The 26,997-nt window shown below is 37.6% G+C and overlaps 1 protein-coding gene across 7 annotated transcripts in view; it reads right to left on the reverse strand.

Annotated features, from left to right (window-relative positions):
- The window catches only part of ACSL4 (acyl-CoA synthetase long chain family member 4), a 111,501-nt gene that overhangs the window by 22,221 nt on the left and 62,283 nt on the right, over nucleotides 1-26,997 (reverse strand). For 3 of the 7 annotated variants that reach the window (XM_050777619.1, XM_050777620.1, XM_050777618.1), the window contains exons 2-9: nucleotides 25,080-25,132; nucleotides 12,034-12,562; nucleotides 11,617-11,794; nucleotides 10,149-10,258; nucleotides 9,886-10,024; nucleotides 7,147-7,297; nucleotides 6,872-6,995; nucleotides 3,017-3,088 (exon numbers count right to left, since the gene is read on the reverse strand). In XM_050777619.1, the coding sequence (XP_050633576.1) occupies nucleotides 3,017-3,088; nucleotides 6,872-6,995; nucleotides 7,147-7,297; nucleotides 9,886-10,024; nucleotides 10,149-10,258; nucleotides 11,617-11,794; nucleotides 12,034-12,384 (1,125 nt within the window). In that variant the 5' untranslated portion in view covers nucleotides 12,385-12,562; nucleotides 25,080-25,132. The other 4 variants (XM_050777622.1, XM_050777621.1, XM_050777623.1 and 1 more) reach the window with 3 other exon arrangements.

Below are 26,997 nucleotides of genomic sequence, written 5' to 3' on the forward strand. Positions count from 1 at the left end.
TCTCCATTTCCACAAGAGGAGTCACTACTATATAACTGAAATATTTCTCTACATCTGTGACAGAATCCCCAATCATTCCCTAGCAGGACTTGAACATCCTGTAACCATCCTTCTTAAAAAGCATATGAGATCTTTAAAAAGGGGGGTGGGGTGGGGGGAGGGGAGCGGGGGCAGGGGCTTGGGAATGAGACAGATGTGTGAGAACCATGTCTACTGTTCTTTCCAGCACTGGGTACTAATCATAGACTTAGGCAAGGCCTTGATGAGTAAGGAACATAACACAGTTGTAACATGTTGGCAGAGTTTATGGTTAGCACATTAAGTCACCCTTTATCTCAACCTAACATTACATGATGTTCAATGGAGCCACAGCTGATAAGTAGTGACTTATTCTGAATTCTCATTGTGAATGTTATAGTATTCAATCAATCTTTCATTCTGACCCAGGAAAGAAACAAACTCAAATAACAGACTCTACCAAAAATAATTCTCAATAAAAAGTGTATTTCTTTTAAATGGCCTATTTCTGGAGAAATAGGAGGAACTAAAAAGGAAACCCGATAATATTTGATGAGGTGCCATTGGACTAGCAACATAGGAGACCATTTACTATCTCAAGGCCTCAAGAAATAAGAAAAGTGTCATTGGAACCTGGATGAGGACTCTAGCCATGGGAAAGACCTGGTTACAAACAATGGGAAGGAGACTAACCAACAGGGTCTCCTGACAACTGCTAAAATTTGCAGCCCAGCAGGAAAGGAGCAAAGGTAATAAGTGTGCAGACTCTCTCTCTTTCTGCCCTCTGATCTCTCATGAGGGCCTCCAATTGGCCGAACCCAACCAGAAGTCATAAGGCAAGGACGCACTGGTAATTCGTGCATAGAACGTAGCCCCTCAAGACACAAAGTAAAGCAGGGAAGAACAGACAACGGGCAGTTAGAGGATAAGCAGCCTATGTGTTAACTGTGCTTATCCTTCAGGCCCAAAATCGGGGATCACTTCTTTTTTTTTATTATTTATTTTTTTATTATACTTTAAGTTCTAGGGTACATGTGCACAATACGCAGGTTTGTTACATATGTATACATGTGCCATGTTGGTGTGCTGCACCCATTAACTAGCCACTTACATTAGGTATATCTCCTAATGCTATAGCTCCTCCATCCCTGCACCGCACAACAGGCCCCAGTGTGTGACGTTCCCCTTCCCGTGTCCAAGTGTTCTCATTGTTCAATTCCCATCTATGAGTGAGAACACGCAGTGTTTGGTTTTTTGTCCTTGCGATAGTGTGCTGAGAATGGTTTCCAGCTTCATCCATGTCCCTACAAAGGACACGAACTCATCCTTTTTTTTATGGCTGCACAGTATTCCATGGTGTATATGTGCCACACTTTCTTAATCCAGTCTGTCACTGATGGACATTTGGGTTGGTTCCAAGTCTTTGCTATTGTGAATAGTGCCACAATAAACATTCGTGTGCATGTGTCTTTACACCAGTTAGAATAGTGATCATTAAAAAGTCAGGAAACAACAGGTGCTAGAGAGGATGTGGAGAAATAGGGACACTTTTACACTGTTGGTGGGACTGTAAACTAATTCAACCATTGCGGAAGACAGTGTGGCGATTCCTCAGGGATCTAGAACTAGAAATACCATTTGACCCAGCCATCCCATTACTGGAGATTACTTCTTTAACACCTCAGCCCTTACCTCTTCCTATGTTATCTGATAAGGTTTGCTACGGAATTCTGTATGCTAGATAATAAAGCCAATGTATTGTTTTCCAAAATGAAATAATAACAAGAACATACAACAGTCCTAAATAGACAGCCATAGTGGTTAAGAAGACTGGTAGACTGATACTCCACCAGTATCAGATTGGTGGAGTTCAAACATTGATTCCATCACCTATGAGCTGTGTGACTTTGGGGCAACTTTCCTTCTTTGTAAGATAGGGGTAACAGGGCCCACCTTGCAGTCTTAGAATTAAGTGAGATCATTTATCTAAGGCATTTCGCACAGTGCCTACCTAGCACATAGGAAGCACTGCACTAGCTATTATTAGCAACTTTATATTGTGGTTTTAGTCAGAAGCCTCTTCTTTCTGTTTGAAAACTTTATGAATTATACAGAACCTCTAAATAAAAAGGCAAAGTCTTCTCTGACTTATTCTACTTCTTTGTTATTTGGTAATTTTGCAATTAGAAGCTAAAACGACCATAAAGTATCTTCCATCTGTAATTCTCAGAAAAATCTGGACTGAATACTTTCTTATGTAATCTCACACTTTCCATATACCAAAGTAATTCTGTGAAAGATACTGGGATAAGATTTCAAGTCTGATCATAATATAAGCAGTAGTGACACACAGTCTTTCTGGAGTTTCTGAAGCATAAAAAAGCTAGAAGATATTTGATTACACAAATCTGAAACATGGTGTTAAATGTTTCAAAATTCATCATTACAAGGCTATAAAATGTAACATCTTGTTGTTTTTTGTTTTTAAGGCAGTATTTCACATGAGGATTCTGAATATATAGAATTAAACATTTTTCCTTTGGGAGCTCTCTCCAATTTTCAGTTTACTTAATCACCGTAAGAAGGTTGGGAGGGCTTAGATCCTCGACCTTGTATATGATTCTTCAGCTCCCTAGGATGGCTTAAAGTTTCCTCATTTTTTAAATTAAGAGATTAAACAAGATGGTCTTTAGAGTATGTTCTATCTTAAAATGGTCTGACCAATTCTCACAGTAGGTAATCTGAACTAGGTCATTTTCATCACCTAATTTTCATGTATCAGCAAACTCAAACAGGCATACATTTCAAAAGCTTGCCATTTTGTCTTCCCCAGTATGGTACCTAAGATTTTAATAAACATATTTGCTATGATTTCAACAAGGTAAAATTATTTTAAAATGTAGACATATCTAAGAGTATTACTTTTTAAAAGGTCCAAGTACGAGCAATAAATTAAATAAACGATCCTCTTATGCTCATATTCATATTCTGTACTCACCGGAACAGCAGCCATAAGTGTGGGCTTCAGTACAGTACAGTCTCCTTTGCTTCCTTTTTTAATTTTGCTGGACTACATTAAAGAAAAAGTAAATATGATCAGGAAAACCAACCTTAACAAAACATGTTGTAATTCAAGTATTAATAACAAATATAGAAGTTACACATGGAATTTGAGCTTATTGCGCTGTGATTATCTGTTCACAACTATCATAACCTACAAGTCTCAAGTGTAAGTACTTTAGTGCTACAGATAACTGCTTCTAGCACATTTCACCTTCCTTAGAGGAGAAACCTTGATCCAGGATAAGAAGAGAATGGGATATTTTGATGAACCAAACATTCTTATTAATAACACACTATCAAATACAGCACAGACTACTACTACATTTTCAAAAAAAAATTGATTAAGACAGATATAACACTAAAACAAAATTGAAGGTGATTTTAACTTTCTTTGATTAACCAATAGGCAAAGCCACATCTTAAAGACACGACTATATGGCCGGGCGTGGTGGCTCAAGCCTGTAATCCCAGCACTTTGGGAGGCCGAGACGGGTGGATCACGAGGTCAGGAGATCGAGACCATCCTGGCTAACACGGTGAAACCCCGTCTCTACTAAAAAATACAAAAAAACTAGCCGGGTGAGGTGGCGGGCGCCTGTAGTCCCAGCTACTCAGGAGGCTGAGGCAAGAGAATGGCGTAATCCCGGGAGGTAGAGCTTGCAGTGAGCTGAGATCTGGCCACTGCACTCCAGCCTGGGCGACAGAGCGAGACTACATCTCAAAAAAAAAAAAAAAAAAAAAAAAAAAGGAAAACCACTATGAACATCAATTAACATCATACTGAAACTCTAATTTGGTAATACCCTAGTTGGTAAGATACAGAGAACACTGCCAGGGACAAAGTAGAGATACACATATATATACATAAATGTGCACATATTCTCTTTTTATCTTTCTTTCTTATACACATAAATACAATTTGGTATTTCAAATGTTAGATCAGTTGGTAGAAAAGTTGATAAAGTAACCCACTGAAAAAGCAAGATAAAAATAAAAATCTGCTATAACACAGTTATTAGCCTGCAAGTTTAGGTGTTTGTCACACGTTAGCCATTGCTAATACAGGAAAGAAGAAAACCAGCTGTTAAGCAGTGTGATCCGTAAGAACTACCAGCTTGGCCATATAGAGGATGGTTCTCCTGATAGAACTAAGTTGCCTTTCTCCTACTTTTCTTTAATATGGATAAAGGAGATAAAATAACTTGTTTTACGTGTGTGCAAGGATGTGCAAATTTGCAAGTGGAAACCTACACAGAAACCAGGTACACCACACACAGGAGGGCTGCTCTGCAGAGACAAAATGGGCTCTCATGTCCTTCAGGTCAGAGTTGCCCTCTGCATGCTATTGACCAGTTCTTGCTACAGAGAGCAGTTCTGGGATAGCAGAAGCCACAAGAAGTCCTTCTTTGTTTTTTTTACTTAGTAATTTTATCAGTTATTTCGTCGTCTTGTGATCATAGTAATCCTGGTTATGACAATATTGCTCTCATCAGTTGGCTCCAATGTGGTGCTTCTAGTCTCCTGCGTCCTTCTGATTTCCTATGTGAGGGAAGTTCCTGTGTTTTAGATTCCTAAAGATTGAGAGTCTTTACAATAGTTCATTTAAAAAGTAGGTGTGAATTTTATTGAACAGGCTTCTAATGTACTAGCTTAGCCTAAGAGACAGCAAGAATTAAGTCAGACCAGCAACAGACTCCAACTGTCCCTCCTTTCCCACACTGAGGCTATTGTTCTCAGAAAGGCAGTGAAAAATCAAAGAGTGGCTAGTCCCAGCTTCCAAATGCACAAAGGGAAAAAAAATTATACTCAAAGTTTACTGAAATGTTTTCTACATTTTGATAATGTCTCTGAGCATAAGAAAAACCCATGACAATAAAACATAATCATCAGAGATTTTACTAAATTTTTTTTAGAGTTTAAGCCTCAGTCTTATTGATAGGTCTACTTTGATTTTACTAGGTCAAGTTCTGTTTATCAACTGGATAGTGTATTTATTCATTCCATTACTATTCTAGCAGATTTTAAGTGTGAATTTATAGCTGAGTGGTATAGTCAAACACAGCAGCACCCTGTCATACAAAGATTGTGTTTCTTAAAGTAAAAACCTAGGAGTTGTTTGGAACAGAATGCTTTCTCACAGAAAAAGCCACTTTAAAAGGAGGCTGGATTCTTCTTTCAAAGAGAATCCAATGTGGTAATGACTAGGAGGGGACACAAGGGACATTCACGGGTATTGAAAATGTTCTTTGTTTTCCTAATCTAGATGGTGATGATCACAGAGGTCTATATGTATATATACTTATTAAATCTAATCAAGCAGTACACTTAATATTTGTGCACTTTGAGTCATACATAAAAAAAAACACACAAAAAAAAGGTGACTAGAATCTCAAGTTCAAAAAAAAAACTATTTAACATTTTTTGTTTTAATAGTATACAACCTATCTAGCCTTTCCCTAAAATGGTATTTCTACAAATAAAGTATTACAATTTCTAACTGTGAACACCAAGGACATATCTTACCAACTCCATGCTCCATGGAGACTCAAACAAAAGGCAGCATTGCCGGGGGTGGGGGGGCGGGGCGTCTGAAAAACAACAGCTGGGCCCCCAGTGTTGAAGGAGCAGAGCCACATATAGACAAGTCATTCCTACCTATACTCGCTTTATCTTTCAGCATCCAGAACCCCACAGCTTCTTTAGTGGCTTTTTTTTCCCCCTATGCCTGGTTGAAGCTTTTCTACAGCAACTATTCCAAAGAAGACATAAAACAGAACTGTGGACAATAGTATTAGGTGTGTAATTTCAAATGGGTATAACATATATGAGTTAGCCCCACCCATTGTTGGGATTTCTGCTATGAACTACAGGAAGAAGGAAGAATCCTAACTTAGTATGGTGAGCTGAGACTACCTTTGGAGATGCCTCAGCCCTTACCAATAGAACTTTCTGTGATGATAAAAATATTCTTTATCTTTGCTGCCTAATATGTTAGCCATTGGTCACATATAGCTATTGAGCGCTTGAAATATGGCTAAAGCAAATGAATTTTTTTTTTCCAATTTTACTTAATTTTTATTTAAATATCTGCCTAGTGGCTACTGTATCAGACAGCACTGCTCCAGAAAAATCTCAGAAAAACTGGGCCAAAACCCTAACATATATCCTCCCAGAAAACCCACCAATGCTCCTGGGTAGTGTGTCAAAAAGGCTCACTGTATTTATATTCTCTATCATAGTTCTCAAGAGTAAAAATCTAGTAGAGAAAGATAAAAATAGTTATTCATTCTGAAATAATTGTAAGGCTGGGCGCAGTGGCTCACACCTGTAATCCCAGCACTTTGGGAGGCTGAGACGGGCGGATCACTGGAGGTCAGGAGTTCGAGACTAGCCTGGTCAACATGGTGAAACCCCATCTCTACTAAAAATACAAAAAAATAGCAGGGCGTGGTGGTGGGCGCCTGTAGTCCCAACTACTCCGGAGGCTGAGGCAGGAGAATCGCTTGAACCCGAGAGACAAAGGTTGCAGTGAGCCAAGATCATACCATTGCACTCCAGTCTAGGCGACAGAGCAAAAGAAAAGAAAAAAGAAATAATTTAAAAATATATAGCTAAAGCAATGCTAACACATCCACAGGGTAATTTCCTATAGCTACATATTGTTCACGGAAGCTGTTTTGATGTCAAGGAGAAAGCTTTAGCTGAATTAAAATATCTCGTGTCCTAGTATTATGTTCTCAGCCAAACTATGCAGCATCATATAATCATGCCAATATGAAAAGTTTGTCACCTGGTCAGAGAGTGTAAGTGGAGAAGAATATCCAATCCTGCAGCCATAGGTAAAGCAAGATATCTCTGCTGTCAGTTCTAGCACATGAGCCAAAGGCAAGTAGCCAATATATGTGTCCTTTGGTCTAAAACAAAATAAGAGAAATATTTTAACCATTCTTGAAAAGGCATTTGAAGTTAGAAATACCAAGACCTTTATCATTTTAATATATAGAGTTTAGAGAATGCTGAACATGAACTCTGATTTCTAAGAAGAAAGTTAAAGAACTATCTTACCCCAGTCCAGGTATTCTTTCACATTGGCCTGTCATTCCAGCTATCAAATTGCTATGATGCATCATCACTCCCTTAGGTCGGCCAGTAGAACCACTAGTATACATAACAATGGCCATGTCTGAAGGCGTTGGTCTACTTGGAGGAATGCCCACTAAATGAATGAATGAAAAACACCACATTTACTTCAGTTCAAAAGTTAAATTACTAAACAATAATACGATATTTAGATTTTGCATAATGATAAACTATCAATAGACAGTATTTGCTTTAAATCATCAAAATGAGCTGGGTGAGGTGGCTCATGCCTGTAATCCTAGTACTTTGAGAGGCCAAGGTGGGAGGATGGACCCCTTGAGCCCTGGATTTCGAGACCAGCCTGGTCAACATAGCAAGACTCTGTCTCTACAAAAACTAAAAAAGTTAGCTGGATGCAGTGGCATGCACCTGCAGTCCTTGCTACTCAAGAGGATGAGGCAAGAGGACTGGGTGAGCCTAGCAGGTTGAGGATATAGTGATCTATGGTCATACCACTGTGCTCCAGCCTGGGCTAGAAAACAAAAATGTTTATCAAATTCTGGTTACAGTGAGCATTTTGGACTCAATTTGGCCCATTTTCTGGATGTTTAACCTAATCCCTGTCTGTGCTTTGCCTCTCCACAGTGTTGTATACAGAGCAATGTCGTAGAAAGATTTCTGGGACTTTGGAGTATCAGGAGGACAGAGTATTGTGTATAAACTTCTTAGGCCTCAGTTTCTCATCTCTAAAATAAGACAGTTGGACAGATTGTGGTTACTAACCACTAGTGGGTATCAGAATCACCTGCAGAACTTAAATAAAATACTATTTCTGAACCCCCTTTCTGAAAATTCAGATTCAATATGTCTGGGATAGAACGAAGCTCCACAAGTGATTCTCATATATGCCCCTGATTGAAAACCACTGGATCTGATCTTTAAGGTGATTCCAATGCTAAAATTCAAAGGTGATAAGTTTTAAACAGCACCCTGGAGCTTCCACTTTCAAGACAGTGTATAGTGCTAACCTAGTAACCACTTTTCCTTCCAAGAATATACCAAAGTGGCTAAGAAGCCACAGATATATCATCAGAATTAAATACAAGTTTAACAGGATTATCAGATTTTAAAATCTTTACACAAATTATTTACATTTTTATACACATTAAAATAAAATTATTTTAAAACAGTGAGCTATACCACTGAAACAAAGATAGTTACACTTAAACTGGCTAATTTTAAGGCTTTTTAAAGATACAGTCATAGTTTATAAACCAAGCAAATAAGGACTGCATATTTCCTCTGATGATTAACCAAAGCAACAGCAGTAGCTAAATTCTTAATCGAAGCACATAATGTGATACTTTGCTTCTGCCCACTTTTAAGTAAATATGCAAAAAAGTGGCATCATAATAACTGCCTGTACCACAAAAACATATGTATCCTATCTATTGCAGAGATGAGTAGAACTAAGCGGGATATGTGACCTATTACATTATTGCTCACACAAAATTATGAAGACTGCTGACCCCTTAGTTTGCTACCAACACCCTTTGGTGAATCAGCAGAACTGCAACTGATCCCTACCAATCAGGACTTTTCAGTCAAGTTTATCCCAGTCTTACAGGGTCAACCTAGTGTAGAGAAATAATTCTCTATGGGTCTCATGTTCCACACATCTTGCAAGCAGAGACATTGACTTTGTTCCAGACTATCTTTACAAGGATATTTGCAAAGAGATAGTGTCTCTCCCCAGAGCAAACAGCAGGCATGCTTACTGTCCAGTACAATAAGATAATAAGATATTCAGGTTCTTTAAGCTCAGAGTTCCTCTCTTATGACACAAATGTTGATATGATACTCTGGCTACTGCTATTGTTGTGAGTAAAAAACTGTCCCTCATCTCAGACCCAAAAGTCTATGGCCCCAAGAAGTTTTGCAGGCTCATCTGTTTGCCAGCAAGCAGGGTAAAACCTCAGACTCTCTGCCATTCTGGACACATGGCAGAAAGCTATAATCCATACCTGTTGTTATAAACGCATGTTCATTCTCTAACAGTAAAATGTTCAGAAGCTGAGTAGTGGTTCGACCAACATTTTCTCCTGCAAAAATGTATCCTTTCCCTCATTATAGTATGGTATTATGACCATCGCATTAAACATGATAAGAAAACTCTTCAAATGGAGTATTAATTTCCTCAACTCTCTGCCCTGATGGCCAACTGACATTTTGCTACAAGGTACACTTACTTGCTTTAAATGAAATACCAACTACCACTTCAGTGGTAAAATACATCCAAGCATTAATCTTGGTAAACAGTTTTGCATCCTCTGAAACATCCTTAAGATAACTAGCATTAAGCATTTATTTCAGAAAGTTTACTGAATGGAAGGCCTGAAATATTTTTCTTTTATGAGGCCCAAATTGGAAGGTTATAGTGGGTTATTTAAAAAATGAAGAAACATTTGGCAGCAACTGCCATAAAGTCTGAACCACTGATTACATCTCAACCATTTAGTGAAATTTACTAACTTACTTTTTTTGAGGAGAAATGGAGGGAAAATCTTAATCATATATGGTCTTGATGGTTTTTAAAGAGTTTTAAACTTTTTTTTTTTCAGTCAAAGAACTTTTGTGGATTTACTCATATCACTTGTTTCCCTAACCTACCGAAATAACTAACCTGGAATAGGTAAATAAAATTGTTTCTACTGCTGTACTTACAGTTTTCTGGGTTGGATCCCAACTCTTCTACTGATTGCATGCTGTGAATCTCAAAACCTTCCGGGTACTCTGCTTTATTGATAGTCTTATTGTCCACATAAATGATATGTTTTACACAACTGATATCTAACAATGCAGTCTGTTAGGCAGAAAGAAAAAAACCAGCTATTAAATTTGAGCCTGCAACAAAAATTCACTTACTGAATATTTTTCTGTCCTGCCAGACAATGCAACCATGAATTAAAAGAAAATTTCATATTTACCTTAAGTTTACTTTCCAGAAGTTCAACACTGGTAATCAGATAGGAAGCCTCAGATTCATTTAGCCCATGAACTACTGCTTCTTTGCCAAGTGTGGCATATAAAGTCACAACTACATAATAAAAATAAACAGAAATATTAAGTAATAAACATCTATTAGAAATGGATATTATTGAAGTCAGTCTTTAATAATAGGTACACTTAGAGACACAAAGACATTGTGTATTTTAATTTGATTTCATAGTCTCTGTCACCATCCTTTAACCTTGCTTCAAACTCCCTCGGAGCCCAAAGTTTTCCTTACAAATTCCCAGAACTCTCACTTCCTAAACCTGAAGAAACCCAGAAACACTCGCACTGCCACAGCTGATCAAAAATCTGTCAATTAAGATGCTCAAGGCCAATTGGTACTGGCTGAACTCTTAATTCAGGTCAGACTGGCCCAGCTAGGGCTTCCTCTTGATACACACTTTCATTGGCCATAGCCTCCAAAGAATGGATAAGTCCTTGAAAATCTTGAGGATCTTAAGTCATAAGATCAGCCACAGATAATGTCCTTACTCCTTCTAAGAAGCTGCTTTAGTGAGTCCAATGTCCAATGTGATTGGTGACCTCCACACCTTAATTAGAGAGATCAAGGAGATCTACTCCTTAGGAGCCACCAGAGATAACATAAACTTAAACCAAGATCAGTTGGAATCAAAGGACATTTGCTAAACTTAGAAAGAACTGAAAATTCAGCTCTAGATTGGTAACTAGAAACAACGTGGTTAAAAATAGCCACTTTTCACAAGCTGTTGATCGTTGAAAGTGGGTAATGGGTACATAGGGGATCATTTTCATATTATCTATTTTTTGTTTGAAATTTAAGTTCTTCACTCCTACCCTACAGTATTATATTTCATTCAACAAACAATGGAGTACTTAGTATGGAACAATACATTGTTTACTTCTTAAACAGTGGCAACAACAAACGCTTGAGTATTAGAAACATACTCAATTTTACTTTCTAACATAGCTAATGCCAATTCCAGTTGTCACATGCATATTTCACATGTAAACTGGAATAAGTCAAATAAGAGGTCTCGAAGTGTAGCAATGAACTTGAATTATCCTAAGAAATGGTTTTTTGTTCTTTTAATCAGTACTCTTTGTATAGAGTATATTTTTCATCCCTGAAAAATACCCCCAAACTCCAACTCTTTCAGGTACAATTCATTTCCAATTGGAAAATAAAAGTGTAAATCATATCCCTTAAAGCTGCCAATTCCCATATTAGTTCTTACAAGTTATATTTAACAGCAGCTATCAGATATCTTTTAGCCGCAATATTACAAAATGTATTGTGGACGTAATTTCCGTGTAAAATGGCTAAACAACACCTACTCTGAAAACAGAAGCATCTCAAAACAATTTTCACATGCAAGCAAAGACTCTTCTCTCCCCGCTCCAAAAACACAAGGCACTTACGAGGAAAGTTGTACTTAAAGCAGGTCTGTGCTGCAATCATCCACTCGGCCCTGGTCTCACAGAAGATGGCAATGGTGTTCTTTGGTTTTAGTCCCAGTGCAGTGAGTCCACTACCAAAGTTATTCACTCTGCAGTTCACTTCAAGGTAGTTCATCCATTTATAATTCCCAAGAATTAACTGTTAAAGTGATGCATTCCCTAATATTAGTATATTCAAACAAGCAATTAAAATACTATCCAAAGCATAAAACTCTAAAAATGCTCTTAAGTGAACATAAAGAAGCTACGAACGGCTTCTGAGTAGTTTTACACAGCACTATAATAGAATGCCAGCATATTTAAAACGCACTCCATTTATAATAAAACAAATGTGTCTTACTCTTTAAAACATAAATGAAAAGCACCAAAATACTTTACCTTCTTAAAAACTTTTCCATTTGGCTGCATTTCATTTTCTTCACTTAGGATTTCCCTGGTCCCAAGGCTGTCCTTCTTCCCAAACTTGGATACAGCATGGTCAAATAATTTATCCAGAGTATCTGCTCCAGGGATGTCTATTACAGCTAGTGAGTCGAAGTGTGTGACAGAGCGATATGGACTTCCAGGTTTGTCTGAAGTGGGCTTAGCTTTTATTCTCTTTGCCATAGCGTTTTTCTTCTTGGCATTGGTAAGAAAATACCATGGAATAAATATAAGGGCACTGTATATTGTTATTAACAAGTGGACAGGCAGCAAAATAATGGTGAGTACATTTAGCTTAAGTTTCATAGTGGAAAGGCTTCTAAAATGGTGCTTATTTCTTGTTATTCTTTGGCTTTTGAAAGCCTTATTTTGCTGAAGAAGGCAATAATAGAAGCAGCAGTAAGAAGAGCAGTACAGCCAAGGCAGTTCAATCTCAGTGATACAGATAAGTTAGTAATCTTTGGAAGCCGACAATAAAGTACGCCTGTAGGTGATGACAATGAATCAAGCAGAGAGCAGGAGAAAAAAAAAAAAAAAGAGTATTAACAAGTTGATAGCACAATTGATTTAAATACTCAGGTCTTTATTAGTTTACACAATTAATTACAGAAAGCTGAAATAACTGGTCTGAAAGGCTGGCATTTTCCATTTGTAATCATTATTGACATAAATGTCTTTGAGCACATCAACTTCTGAATTTAATTTTTTCCAGATTTCTAGATGTAGTGGTACTCTGCATATCATTCTGTGAGTTGAACAACAACCTTAATGCTTACGCAAATGCATGAATATGATATTTAAGTCTGGCAAAACTGTGGTAGAATAGGGTATGCCAATGAGATTTTTCTTAAACATGTGCATGTAAACTAGACATCTTTAAATAGTGTTAAGTTTATATCCAAAGGCGGGGGGTGGGGGGCAGAAACTACCAACTTAGATTTACTTCTCAAAGGTCAACCCAGAAACATTATTCTGAGTTCTTCATTAAGGTACATTTCTCAGGTAATGCTATTTACTATCTCCTGTTTCCCATATGGGATCAATACAGTTGTAAAATCATTTCCTGTATGTCCACTTTGTGCTCAAAACTGCACCAGTTGCCTAGGAGTGGTAATACAAGTCTGAAGTTGTATTAATTCCTGGCCCTTGGCCATTATAAGTTAACATTTATGAGTCAACTATCACACAAGATAGATCCAGTGTTTTTGAAACTGTTTGGGGGCATGGGGACAGGGGGTGCAACTAAACCATCTCTTCTAATAAACACTACTGCAAACTGCCCATATATAACACTAAAAAGTGGAGTTGCTCTGGCCAAAACAGGGTTTGGGGATGTCTAGAGTCCTGCACCAGAATTCCCTGAATCCCAACTCCCAAGGTGACCACTAAAGCACTTCCACTGAAAAGCCTTGTGGTAATACATAACTAATACATAACTACCACATGCAGTATAGGCAGTAGTATAAGCAATAAACGCAAAAGGAGTTCACAGAAAGTGCAAAATGGCCAAGAGTAACTAGGAGAGGCGTTGTGGAGATTAGATTTAAGCTGGACCTTATGTTGGGCATCTAGAAATGAAAGAGGAATGGAAGGCATTCCAGGCTTAGGGACTGTACGAAAAAAGATACGAAGGTGGGAATGAAAGGACTTTGGGAGAATAGGAAGTACCAATAGCAAGGACACTAGTCTGACTGGGGCACAGCATACACTAAATATGCTAAATACACTTGACTAAATATGCTACGGTAGTTACAAGATTTAACAAATTAGGCAAAGTAATTTTGATTGGATTACGCAGAAAGCTGGGGGCTGCTGCAGGTTAGAAAAACAGTGCCATTGGAAAGAAACTACGGAAACAGGCTCAAAAATAGTAATTTTGCTTTTTTTTTTTTTTTTTTTGAGACAAGCTCTCATTTTGTCACACAGGCTGGAGTGCAGTGGTGTGATCTCAGCTCACTGCAACCTCTGCCTCCAGGGCTCAAAAGATCCTTCCCACCTCAGCCTCCCGGGCAGCTGGGAACACAGATGTGCTAATATCACCATGCCTGGCTAGTGTTTTTGCATTTTTTGTAGAGATGGGGTTTCGCCATGCTGCTCAGGCTGTTCTCAAAATCCTGGGCTCAAGTGATCTGCCCTCGATGGCCTCCCAAAGTGCTGGGATTACAGGCGGGAGCCATCACACCCGGCCTAAGAATAGGAATATTTTTCAAAGAGTTTACCTTCAACTGAGAAAGCTACTTTGGTGAGTCGTAGCATATTTCAACAAGAAAAATCAAAATATTAGTTCACTTTGCAGAGACAAACTGAAGCCCAACCTTCCGCAACTTTTGTAGAAACAGACTGACAGACTTAATTCAATTGACCCCAGGCTAGTTGATTGTTTTTATGCCATCTAATATAAAATCGTAGCTTAATCCTGCCTGTGCCTTTGTTCATGTAGTTTAGCTGAGTATAGTGAAATCAGCAAGAAACTAGAAGTCACTGGGTGTCAGTCCTCATCTCTGCCCCTAACTGGCTGTGTAACCTTGAGCAAACCATCTGTCTGAATCTGGGACCACACTAGATCAGTAGGCCTTAACCTCTTAGAGATGATGGGCCTTTTTGAGAATGAGAACTAGGAACCCAATTCCCCTCAGAAAGACATGCTAAATGATAGACACAATTTCAAGTGATTCACAAGTTCCTTGAAATCCATCCATGAACTTCAAAGGGCAACAATCCTGAACTAAAAATGTCTGGCCTAGGTGATTCTTAGGGCCATTCCAGCTTTAAATTCTATGATATACCCTACCTGGAAAGTACTTTCTCAGTCTCTTGGACAAGTCTGGTCATTCATTTCTTCAAGATAAGGTGTGTCATGTCAAGTGTTTAATCATAGTGCTGAATGTAAGATCCCCTCTAACAATCCTCTCCTCCTACTGAAGATTTCATGGCTACCCAAGTCCAGAACAATCTTTAATTTTTCTAATTTCACACATCATTAGCAGTATCTACCATTCAATCTGATATATGATTATACTACCATCACTTCCAAGCTTCTGGGTGCCTTAGTATAGAACATAGACCAGTAGTTCTCAACCATATCAAACCCAACACCTCTTTCTTATGACAAATATTTTGTGATACCTCTTCATAAACATCAAAGGATAGTCATAATCTACCAACACACCATTTTTAAAAAATAATTTCTTACTGGTACTATAAAAGAGTACCATAAAGAAACTAATTTAAAATTTTAAAAAATAGTTGTTTCGAAACATACATTCTCAGAGACAATATTAGCAGACATAAAAGCATGTCTTCAGATTTATAAAATGCCCCTAAGGGGTGAGTACCACCTTATCCTCAATTGAGAACTCTTCAGACTTAAGGCTGAAGATATATAAAGAAATAGAAAATAGCTTTTGAAGAGCCTATACTTTAGTTGGATTTAAACTGCACTGTGTGTTTTTTAGTTATTGATGTTACATAAATTTAATCTTTTATACATATTTGCCTTAAGTCTTGGAGAAAGAGAAATGCTTACTAGGTAATCCTCATAATGGTTAGTACAGACATACACACATTGCATGCACACACACACACACACACACACACACACACACACACACAGTAGGCAAAGCTCAAAGAACATTCAGGTGAGAAGAAACCAGAGAGATCATTTAGTCTAGAGGTTTTCAAATTCTTTCTGCAGGTAGTGAGGGGGTCATGGGTCATCCATTTGAATAGAATCTTATATAAAAACACAAGTGTAGATGAAAGCAAAAAGCATAGCTGCTCTGGTAGGGGAGGCTATGACAGCCCCTGAAGGTACTCCTTGGAACTTCCAGTTCAGCTGAATATTTGAACAACTGATACTGTCTGATCCCTCATCTTACAGAGAAGCAAATGAATGGTAGAGCACAAATCGAGCACCCAGTGCTCTTTCAAGTACACTAGCCAGCCTCTGCCCAGTTTTGCCTATCATCATAAACTATAATACTTCCTTGTCAGGTGTTATACTCAGTCTATTGATAAATTCATTTCAAAAAACATTTAAACATTTCATTTTACTTCAAAAAAAAAAAAGAGTAGGTGGTAAGGGTATGATGCTGAGCATCGTACCCATCATTAGGCAGAATATAATGTCTCATAAGAGAAACAACAAAAATTTTCTAGGCTCACAGATCTGGGTTTAAAATGTGGTTCTATGCAGCCACAAAAAAGAATGAGTTCATGTCCTTTGCAGGGAGATGGATGAAGCTGGAAACCATCATTCTCAGCAAACAAACACAGGAACAGAAAATCAAACACTGCATATTCTTACTCATAAGTGGGAGTTGAACAATGAGAACACATGGACACAGGGAGGGGAACATCACACACAGGGGCCTGTCAGGGAGTGGGGGGCTAGGGGAGGGATAGCATTAGGAGAAATACCTAATGTAGGTGACGAGTTGATGGGTGCAGCAAACCACCATGGCACATGTATACGTATGTAACAAACCTGCACATTCTGCACATGTATCCCAGAACTTAAAAGTATAATTTAAAAAAGAAAGGTCTATATTAGTGGCTTCATTTGTAAAACAGGAATACTGCTTATATTACCTCCTTTATAGTGCTTTTGGGAGAAACCTTTGTCTTCTTCCTCTTAAATTCCATAGCTAATCATGCTTGGTCCCTGATAAATACTCTCATCTCTCTTGCCACGCCCTCACTTGGTTGTACTTAATCATCTTAACCACAGCCTGGTTCTATCCTATCCAATTCTCCACCTAATCTGTACCTATACCTATGCAGCTGAATTTGCTGTGAGAAACACACAACTGTGCTGAATGTCTCACTTTAAACTTGTGATTGCTACCTCAAATGGCCTCTCCCTGATGCAGAGAGACCACACTGCACTAGTCCACTCACTGGCCCACTCCTCTGGATTTCATACTTTACTCTCTTCAGACCACCAACATTCCTCATCCAGACTCATTCTCAGCAGCTGACCCATTCTGCAGAAAAAACAGCAACAATCCAAAGAGAATTTCCACAGACTCTCACTGCTACATCTACCCACCTAATCACATCTGTGGCCACATGCTGTTTTTCTCTCCTGTGACTATGGATGAACTGCTGATGCTCCAAGCTGAGGCCAACCCCTTCACTTGTGCATTACACCCTGTCTTTATAAGGACATGGAAGTGCTACTCTACCAATTCTTCCCTCTCTTCCTTCCTCATTAATTTTCCCTGCTCTTCTGAACTATTCCCTTCAGCATCATAACCAGCTGTTATTTCTTTCATCTTAAAAATCATTCCCTCCCTTGCATCTTCTTTTCAGCTATAGCCCATTTATTTTCTATCTCTTTGGCATTCCTTGAAAGACATGTCTATGGCTCTCTGTCTCCCAGTTCTCTCCTATTCTCTCTTGAATCTACTACAATCAGGCTTATGTCTCCTACCACTCTATAAACTTGTTCTCCTCATCAGGGTCTCCAATGACTTCCATGCTATTAGATCCAGAGGTCAATTAAAGCTCAGTTCTCTTCTTCCTTGACCCACTGGCAGCCTTTAACACAGCTGAGCCCTTTTCTGCTTTAAACTTCTTCACTTAGCTTCCAGGAGACCATATTCTTCAGGTTTTCTTCCTACTTCCCTGGCTATTCCTTTTCGGTCTTTTTTTTTTTTTTTCCCCCTGCTTCTTCCTCATATTCCTGGCCTTTAAATGGTATGGGGCTTGGTCTTCGAACCTCATAATTTTAAATACCACATATATGTTGTGATGACTTCCAAATTTCTCCCTCAAGCCTGGAAGTCTGCCTTAAACACTATATTTGTATATTCAACTGTTTCCTCAACAGATCCACTTAGATGTCAGTTAAATACCTCAAACTTAGCGTGTTTAAAACTGAGATCATCTTTCCACAATCCTATCTCACCCAGTCTTGCCCATCTCTATATATTCCACTTGCTTTGACCAAAAACCTTAGATTCACCCTTTTACCCCCCCCCACTCTTTCTCACACATTCCACAGGCAATTTATCAGCAAATCCTAATGGTTTGACTTACAAAACAGTCGAATCTAATTCAACTACTTCTCACCACCTCCACTGTTACCATCCTGGTTTAAGCCACTATCATCTCTCAAGTGGATAAATGGCATAGCCGATCTAGTCTCCCTGCTTCCACCTCATACCCCCACAATAAATTCTCAACTCAGAAGACACAGTACTATTCTCAAAATGTAAGTTAGATCATACCATTCCTCTGCTCAAAATCTTTTAAAGAATTCCCATATGACTCACCCAGAATATAAGCTAAAGTCCTTACTATAACCTGTAAGACTATATAATCTTTCCCCTACCCCAAGGTTATGACTTCACCTCCCAGTACGCTTTCCCTGGAACACTGTTCTGCAATCCCATTTGTTCCTGCCTCATGGCCTTTGTACTTGATGTTCCCTCTGCCTGGAATGTTCTTCCAAGACACCTACATAGCTTATTCTCTTGCTTCTTTTTTTTTTCTTTACTCAAAGAACACCTTCTCAGTGAGGCATTTCTCCAACCACCTTCTTTTAAAATTGGACTCCCCACACTTTATGTCCCTTACTTGCATTATTTTTTGTCCACAGTACTTTTCACTAATATACCATGTTTTATTTTTCATGTTTACTGTCTATGCCCCCAGTAGAATATAAGCTTCACAAGGCAGAGAGTTTGTCTCATGTGATGCTGAATCTGTGACTGGAACAGTGCCTCCATGTGTTAGCTTCAAACTGTTTACTGAATTAAGAATGTACCGGAATTCTTCTGAATCTATAAGGTAAAAATATATGCAAGTATAATAGCATGAAGGTAGCTAACTTTAATCATCTTAAAAACAATTACTTGTCCATGTCAACATCCTAGGAAATACTATACTCTTAAAATCCCTGGTAATTAAAATAAACTTGAATGTGTTGTTAGTTGCTTAATAGAAAATATGAAACTGGAAAAACTGCCTGTTGCACAGAGGAAAAAGATTGGTGTTATAAAAGCATGAAGATTACACAATTTGCACTATGTGCATCTTCACTGATACTTTTCACAAAGGTATGCTGTCCTTCCATGTATGAAGAGTGATACTGCTATCCCACCATTAGGAGGACGTGGACTTTGGCGCTTCCTTGAGATCATGTATTTGTATGTCAGCCAGAAAAAGGCAGGGCATTATCTTCAGTCACTGGATAGTTAATTGCTCCTGTTGAACTTCACCATTCCATATGGGAATCATAGTAATAACCAGGTACTGAGCATTTACTACAGGCTAGGTACTATGCTAAGTCCTTCAGATCTATTATCTCATTTAATCCTTCAGAAAACTCCTTTGAGGTAGTACCTTCATTTTAAAGATATAACAGACTCGGAGAGATTAAGTTGCCCAAGATAGCACAGCTGAGTAGAGATTTGAACCCAGGTCGATTTGATTTTAAAGTCCATGTTTTTAGCTCAGTTGTCTGTGATCCTAGTCATACTGGTATAATCTAAATAAGTGAGAGTGACAGACTTTGGGTATGAAGAAATACTGGCAACAATTTTGAGCAATGATCTGTCCTATATCCTAAGACATTTTGTTTGGGGGCGGGGGCTGTCTAGATGTCCAGTAAGTACTAGAAGTTTTAGTGAAAATCAGATTCAATTTTATATTTTTGTTCTGAGGTGAGATTTAATAAGTATTTCATTCCAGTTACTTCAAACACTCCAAGATAGGTTAAACACAAAAAGCATTAGTGATACATTAAGCTCTAGTACACAAAGTAAACAGACACTACATATTAATTAAAGTCTGAATTTAAAAGAAGAAATCGTCTTACCCAGAAGCATGTGACACAACACCAATTTGAGAATGAAAGAGAAAAACTACTGAACTGCAGTTGGTTAATGCCAAGACATTTTTTCAAAAGTTTTAGAAAATGAACTAAACCAAGCAAGGATCCATGCATCTGCCACGTTGAAACATACAGTAGTGACAAATTAACTTTGTCTTTGATATAAGATCTTACAATAGTTTTTAAATCAATTTGAAAATCAACAATTAACAATATAAGTGCTACTTTTTTAAAGTTTCATTTTCAAGTTATACATTATTTAAGAGTAATTTAAACACCAAATAAAAAGACAATTTGCCTTCTGAAACAGATTAGTTGTAACTAGTAAACATTAAATCAGGAAACAATTATAAAAGCTCCAAGAGATTAAACAGATAAGACTATCTGCTGTACTTTAAAAGATCATATTTCTAAATAGATGTTGCACCACAAAGACTTTTGTAAAGGGGCGGAGTGCTTCCTTAAAATCTTACTTTCTTTCACACACTATTAAAAACTTCCAAATTGTTTTTGGAATGATTGTAAAATATACAAGAGAAAGCTCAACTACTAGGTTAAGAATGGTTTCACTTTGTAAATGAAATCTAACTTTACAAGAGACATTACAATTAACTTTATACTTTAACATTAAAACTTAGAGAATGACAATACCTTAAGAAAATAAAGGCATTAAGAGTTGCTAACAAGATCTTTCATCAGTCTGCAAGATGAAATAATCATGTAAAATACATGTATCATTATAGCACTTGTCTCATCTGATTCAGATTGTTATATTGCAAATAACAAGCAGTCTATTCAATATAAAATAACTTGTGCAATCAAACCTTAAACTCAAATACACAGTAATTATAATAAATACATTTTAAAACCAAGAAAAGCAAAACAAAACCTAAGATACTATATAGATGCTGTATACCAACACATTACACCTGTGCCTGGCTAGGTTGACTGAAAGCTTTTCACAATTATGACTGATCTTTGGGTGCGTCTCTCACAAGATAAACTGAACCTGTTTACTTCATCACCTGGAGAGGTATTAACTCCTGAATTCGCCATTCTGCCAGTCTCTTTGCAGCTTTTCCCAGCAAAGAAAGCACCTCAGCTGCCATGTTGAAGATACTTTTAATGCTCTACAGTGAGTTCCCTCCCATCATGCCTTAAGAAGATCCCCAGCATGCATCAGATAATGTTGTTTCTAGGTCATAGGATGTTATAATCGGTATCCTATCTGTATATGTCAAAATGAGGAGCTCTAGGAGTCAATGCTGCTGCCTACACACTTCACCTACACTGTGTATAATTATACATCTATTCCTCATTTCAAGTGATCAAGATATACTTGATTTTTTAAAATGTAGATTTCTAAAGATGGGAATTGGTTGTATATAATTTAATCCAATAACTGGTTGTAAATAATTTAATCCAAAGCTTACATCTAAGGAATCTTGAGGATAAATCAGGCTAGAAGTGGCACCTGCTGGCTAAGCATGATGCTATAATCAAACTTTATTAAACATAATGAAAAAGGGACAAAAACTAAGTTCTGGGTGATATGTGTTTAGAGAGCAATACAAATGGTTCAGTGCTGTAGAAGGGCAGCAGATAGCACAATGACAATGTTAATGTTGTCCAACTGATGCTAAAGAGTAACTGCTGCAGGTCCCTGTACACAAAACCTTGCTGCTAAATTAAACTGCCCATTGTACCACAGTGGAGACTTAATTTTATCTACAAAGTCTTCAATTTACTGGGTGCTTTTTCTTTGTTGGGATATATAGATGATTTTAACAGAAGTTAACTAAAAATAATTGGGTTATAGAATTTAACTTTAAAGTTAACTTTTATAACAAATGTGTTTTCTTCAAGTGAAGAATATACAAAATATCTATAGGTTATACATCTGTTTCCTGTAATCTTACATATTTATTATAATAAAGTAATACAACTTAGGGCTTTCAACCATGAGTGTAGGTTCCAAAAAAGTCTTTAAGCAGCAGTAGTATTTCCCATAGGAATATCTTCATGTTACAGGGAGAATTTTACAACTATGCCCTTTTTTGCCACATGATCTGCCCTCCCCATCTGCTAGAGGAGGAACCAGTTTAATAGGTTAGTTTGTGAATGTTCTTTCCAATATGTCAGACTGTTAATAAATTATGCAACAATGTAGTCTTAAACCATTTCTTATAAAATGGCCAAATAAATGACTATAATTCAGCTGCCTGACTACCATAATACAAAATTGTATCGTGATTAAAAAAACAAAAAACTCATTCTGCTTTTCAGTATTAAATGGATCTCAGAAGTGATTCTAATTAAAGGACTCAAAGACAGATTATTCAATAATCTGCTGCATATTGAAATTTTATGGCCATATAGTCAACACTCACATATTAGCCGTAGTAAAGAACAGAAGGACACATATTCTAAAGACAGCAGGTAATTCAAAAATGCATTTTATCCTTATTAGCATTTCATTTTGAGTATGTCTGACATTTCAGAAATTAAAGAATTCCTACGTAAAGAAGTAAGTCACACAAAGCCAAATATAAGAAGCCATGGAAAAGTACCCCTAGAGTTAATGTCTCCGCATTAGGATTGGGAATACATTTCATTCCGTTCTCTCCTTCTACATTCATTTGTTTATCTGGCTTATGTTTCAGTAAGATGAGTGAGACAAGGGTGATAAGGAAGTTAATTATTTCCATTTTGAAACATACTTTGGGAAAGTTCAGACAACGGCAATTAATGGGGAGCCTCCAAAGTGTCACAGAGTACTATCTGCAATCTCCTGAACAGAACAACTGGCCAGATATGTTCATGCCAATGTTTCTGGTAACTTCTACTCTTCACCTTGGTAGTTTTTTCCCTTCCAAATCTAGATGGGCTGCAGATTGATTGGTATAAATATGTATGTGTGTGTGTGGGTGTGTATCTGTGAGAGAGAAAACAGTACTTTCTGTAGTTAAATTAACTATAGAAGTTTGAATACTACACTCTTCACAGTGGCAGTATAGTCTGTCAACTTCCAAAAGGAAATAATAACTTTACTGATATTTTAACTTCTTTGTCAGTCATTGGGGAGCATGTAACACCTAAGTAGCTGAATTCGGTGACAGCTAATTCTGATCTGCTGATAAAAATCTTTGGCCATGTTTAAGATTCTTCTAATGCAGGCTAATCAGTGGACTTCAGCACTTAGCTATACAAGAACATGGTCTTTTGAATTTCTTTATACTTGGAAATCAAAAATAGTTATTAGCACATAAGAACTACTATATCTTCAGTTTCAAATTTATAACCTATTAAAATGAAAGCAATTTTCAGAAGACCAGGAATTCTAGAGAGACAGTATCACACATAGGGTTTTAGTCGTGGTTCACAAGCTGCTGAGCTGTAAGACCTGGAACAAATTAACCTCTCAATGTCTGTTTCCTCATCTGTAAAATGAGAAGTTGGGTTCATATTTTAAGATATCACAAAACAGTAAAAAATGTAAAAGAAAGAAGAATCGTAGGGGGAAATGACACAGAGCTACCAAGTTGTTGTTGTTTTGCCGAGCATGAATTTTTTTAAAGCCCTACCATTTATTATCACCATCATTTCACGAGATAAAGAACATGTTTAATTCCCCTAAATTAGAAATATATATTCCGTAAGAAGCACTCCTTTAAAGTGAAAATGTTTAGCTTTTAAAAACTCATGATCTTCTGTCCTTATTTTTCTCACTTCACCATGGACCAGTGAAAATGTTTTCACTAACCAGCACTGGTCTAAAAGTCGATAATTGGGGATTATAGGAATAGGTAAATTTCAAAGTCCAAGCCTCAAACACTATGATTTTAATTTTACGTGCTCTGTTGTATTTCTTTTACTCCATATTGTAGTCTAGAATAGATGCCTCAACGAAACATCTACTTAAAAATTTATGAAGATCAGAAATACACTTAAATCAGTTTGAGAGACAGCCTCTATGTATACTTGCCCCAACACATTGAAGTTTATTCTTCAATAAGCTTTGGCACAGGTACACATTGTGGCTGTCTCTCAAAGAATAAGCTTCAGGTTGGTATGGTGGCTCACGCCTGTAATCCCAGCACTTTGGGAGGCCGAGGTGGACGAATCACAAGGTCAGAAGTTTCAGACCAGCCTGGCCAACATGGTGAAACCCCTGCTCTAGTAAAAATACAAAAATTAGCAAGGCGCCGTGGTGGGCACTTATAATCTCAGCTATTCAGGAGGCTAAGGCAGGAGAATTGCTTGAACCCAGGAGGCAGAGGCTGCAGTAAGCCGAGATCATGCCACTGCACTCCAGTCTGGGTGACAGAGCAAGACTCCATCTTGGGGCAAAAAACAAACAACAACAACAACAAAAAACAATAAGCTTCAATGCATCAGGGCAAGCATAAACTGCTATGGATGTAACTTCATCAACAATAACGAACCACTGAGGACAGGTGCGGTGGCTCACGCCTATAATCCAGCACTTTGGAAGGCGGAGGTGGGATAATCACTTGAGGCCAGGAGTTCAAGACCAGCCTGGGCAGCATGGTGAAACCCCATCTCTGCTAAAAATATAAAAAAAAAGCTGGGCATGGTGGCATGTGTCTCTAACCCCAGCTACTCGGGAGGGGGAGGCGGAGGTTGCAGTGAGCTGAGATGGCGCCACTACACTCAAGCCTGGAAGACAGAGCGAGACTCTGTCTCAACAACAACGATAATAATAATAATAATAATAATAATAATGAACCCCTGATTGTGTACTTACTATTAAACCCATTTTAAAGATAAGGCAACTGAGATAATGAGAGACTAAGTAGTTTACCAAAGACACATATTCTATAAGCCTCAGTAGTCAGAACTGGAACTCTAATCTCTGATCCAGTTTTGGGTAGGACTCAAATAGAAAGATGTTGCTTGGATTTTAATTACCTCTTGCTCTTTTACAAATGAGTGGCAAATGGTTAAAATTTTAGAAGCTGCACAGGGTAAAATGTTTTCCTATTTTGCTGTATAAAATAGTGCCTTTTTAAACACAATCATAAATATTGGTGGAGTTTTTCCTCTATAAGAGTCAAGATGCCCATTAGTATGGTCACTTACTTTTCTCAAAAAGCTAATAAAATTACACATTTAGAATTTCTAAAGGACAAATACTTACAAATGTCCTCTTTTTCTCTTAAGAAGAACACGAATATCTTCTGTGATTTCAATCTGCAGTAAGAGACAGCATTTATGAGTACAATGACATGAGAAAAGTACCCCTTTAAAAGAAATATTGAGTGCTTATTCACATTATCTGCGCACCTTAGCTCGTAAGCTTTTCCTTTTTACTAAAGGAAAAGCAAGAAATGACTAGAGATGAGTGTCTGACTAGAATTAGTGCTATTACAATCTCAGAAAGTAACTGAGCCAGACTCTAAGTAACAGTAGTTGAAACTCTATGGAAAAATGACAAGAAGCAAGAGTCATGTTCTTAACGGTTTTATTTGTATCTCTGAATCCCCCATGGTCAGGACCAAAGCCATGTTCAGACACAGAGACAATGTCTGACCACAGCAAACTAGTCAGTCACACAAGACAGCCATCCCCACACGCAGATGACTGCAGGCATCTATTCTCCCATCGAAACCAAAAACGAGTAAGTTCCTCGAAACAACACAAGGTTCCTTCCCAAATACAAATATGACACTGATCTAAGTAGAAACCTAAATATATTTCCATCTTCTTTCAGTCTGTAAACACACCATTTTTGTGACATTTTTCAAGATATACACCAAAAGGGCCAGGCAATGGTGGCTCATACCTATAATCCCAGCACCCTGGGAGACCAAGGCAGGCAGATTCCTTGAATCCAAGAGTTCAAAACCAGTCTGGGAAAAATGGCAAAACCCCATCTCTACTAAAAATACAAATAATTAGTCGAACATGGTGGTGCATGCCTGTAGTCCCAACTACTTAGGAGGCTGAAGTGAGAGGATCACCTGAGTCTGGGATTGCACCACTGCACTCCAGACTGTGCAACCAGAGTGAGATCCTGTCTTAAAAAAAAAAAAAAAAAAAGAAAAAGAAAAAGAAAAAGAAAAAGGAAGGAAGGAAGGAAGGAAGGAAGGAAGGAAGGAAGGAAGGAAGGAAGGAAGGAAAGAAAAGATAAGGAAAAAGATATATACATCAGAAATGTTTGTCAGTTTAGGGTTGGGGTTTGACCTATTTTGGACAATGCAGGAATAAACTAGTTACCATCTGAATACTTAGAATAGTAAAATAAGGCCCTTCAGTAATTTGATATTGCTTTCTACAGAGCTGGGGCTCCCTGGGCATGATGCTATACTCTAAATAACTGAGGCTTTATTCCATCCAGCAGTATTCACTACTACTTGCATATGATTACGTAACAAGAATAACCCTTCGAGTTTTTTGGGTTTTTTTGTTTTTTTAGTCTAGACGCCTCCATGGAAGTCATACAAACATCCACATAACTGTAATCATCACACTAACTAGCTGGTGTTAATTCAGACAGTTAATTTTCTCCTTGCTACTATTAAAGAGATGAAGGAAAGAATGATTTATACCCAAGCCTATTACTAACAAAGACTAGTTACTAACAGTGAACTACTTTCAACTTTATGTTAATATCCACAATCTACTTTTGTTGAGGGGTTACCAGGGACAGCATCAGTATATGTCTTAACACAAATAGTTAAAACTACTTATAAACAGAAGTCATGCCATTTCATATGTTCTTATTTTTCTTCCAGAAGGCTAACACTGGCCATTAACATGAAGGGGGGGTGGGGCACTTATATTAAAATAAGATCCAAAGAGCTCACAAGGAGAATGTTGGGAAAGAAAAACTTCATACTTCTATATAAAAACATACACATTTCCCCCATAGATAATTCCAATAACTTAAAAATAAATGACAAAAAAAACACACCCATCCTTCTATAAAATCATCTAAAGATCTAAAGGTGGAAGTTGCGGGGAGAGGGATAAGGGAAAACATAAAACTATCTGCTAGTTTGCTTAATTTGGAAAATAACTCCATAAATAAATATTTGCAAAGGATAGTCAACTCT

Source organism: Macaca thibetana, chromosome X, assembly GCF_024542745.1.
Source record: "Macaca thibetana thibetana isolate TM-01 chromosome X, ASM2454274v1, whole genome shotgun sequence".
NCBI lineage: Eukaryota > Metazoa > Chordata > Mammalia > Primates > Cercopithecidae > Macaca > Macaca thibetana.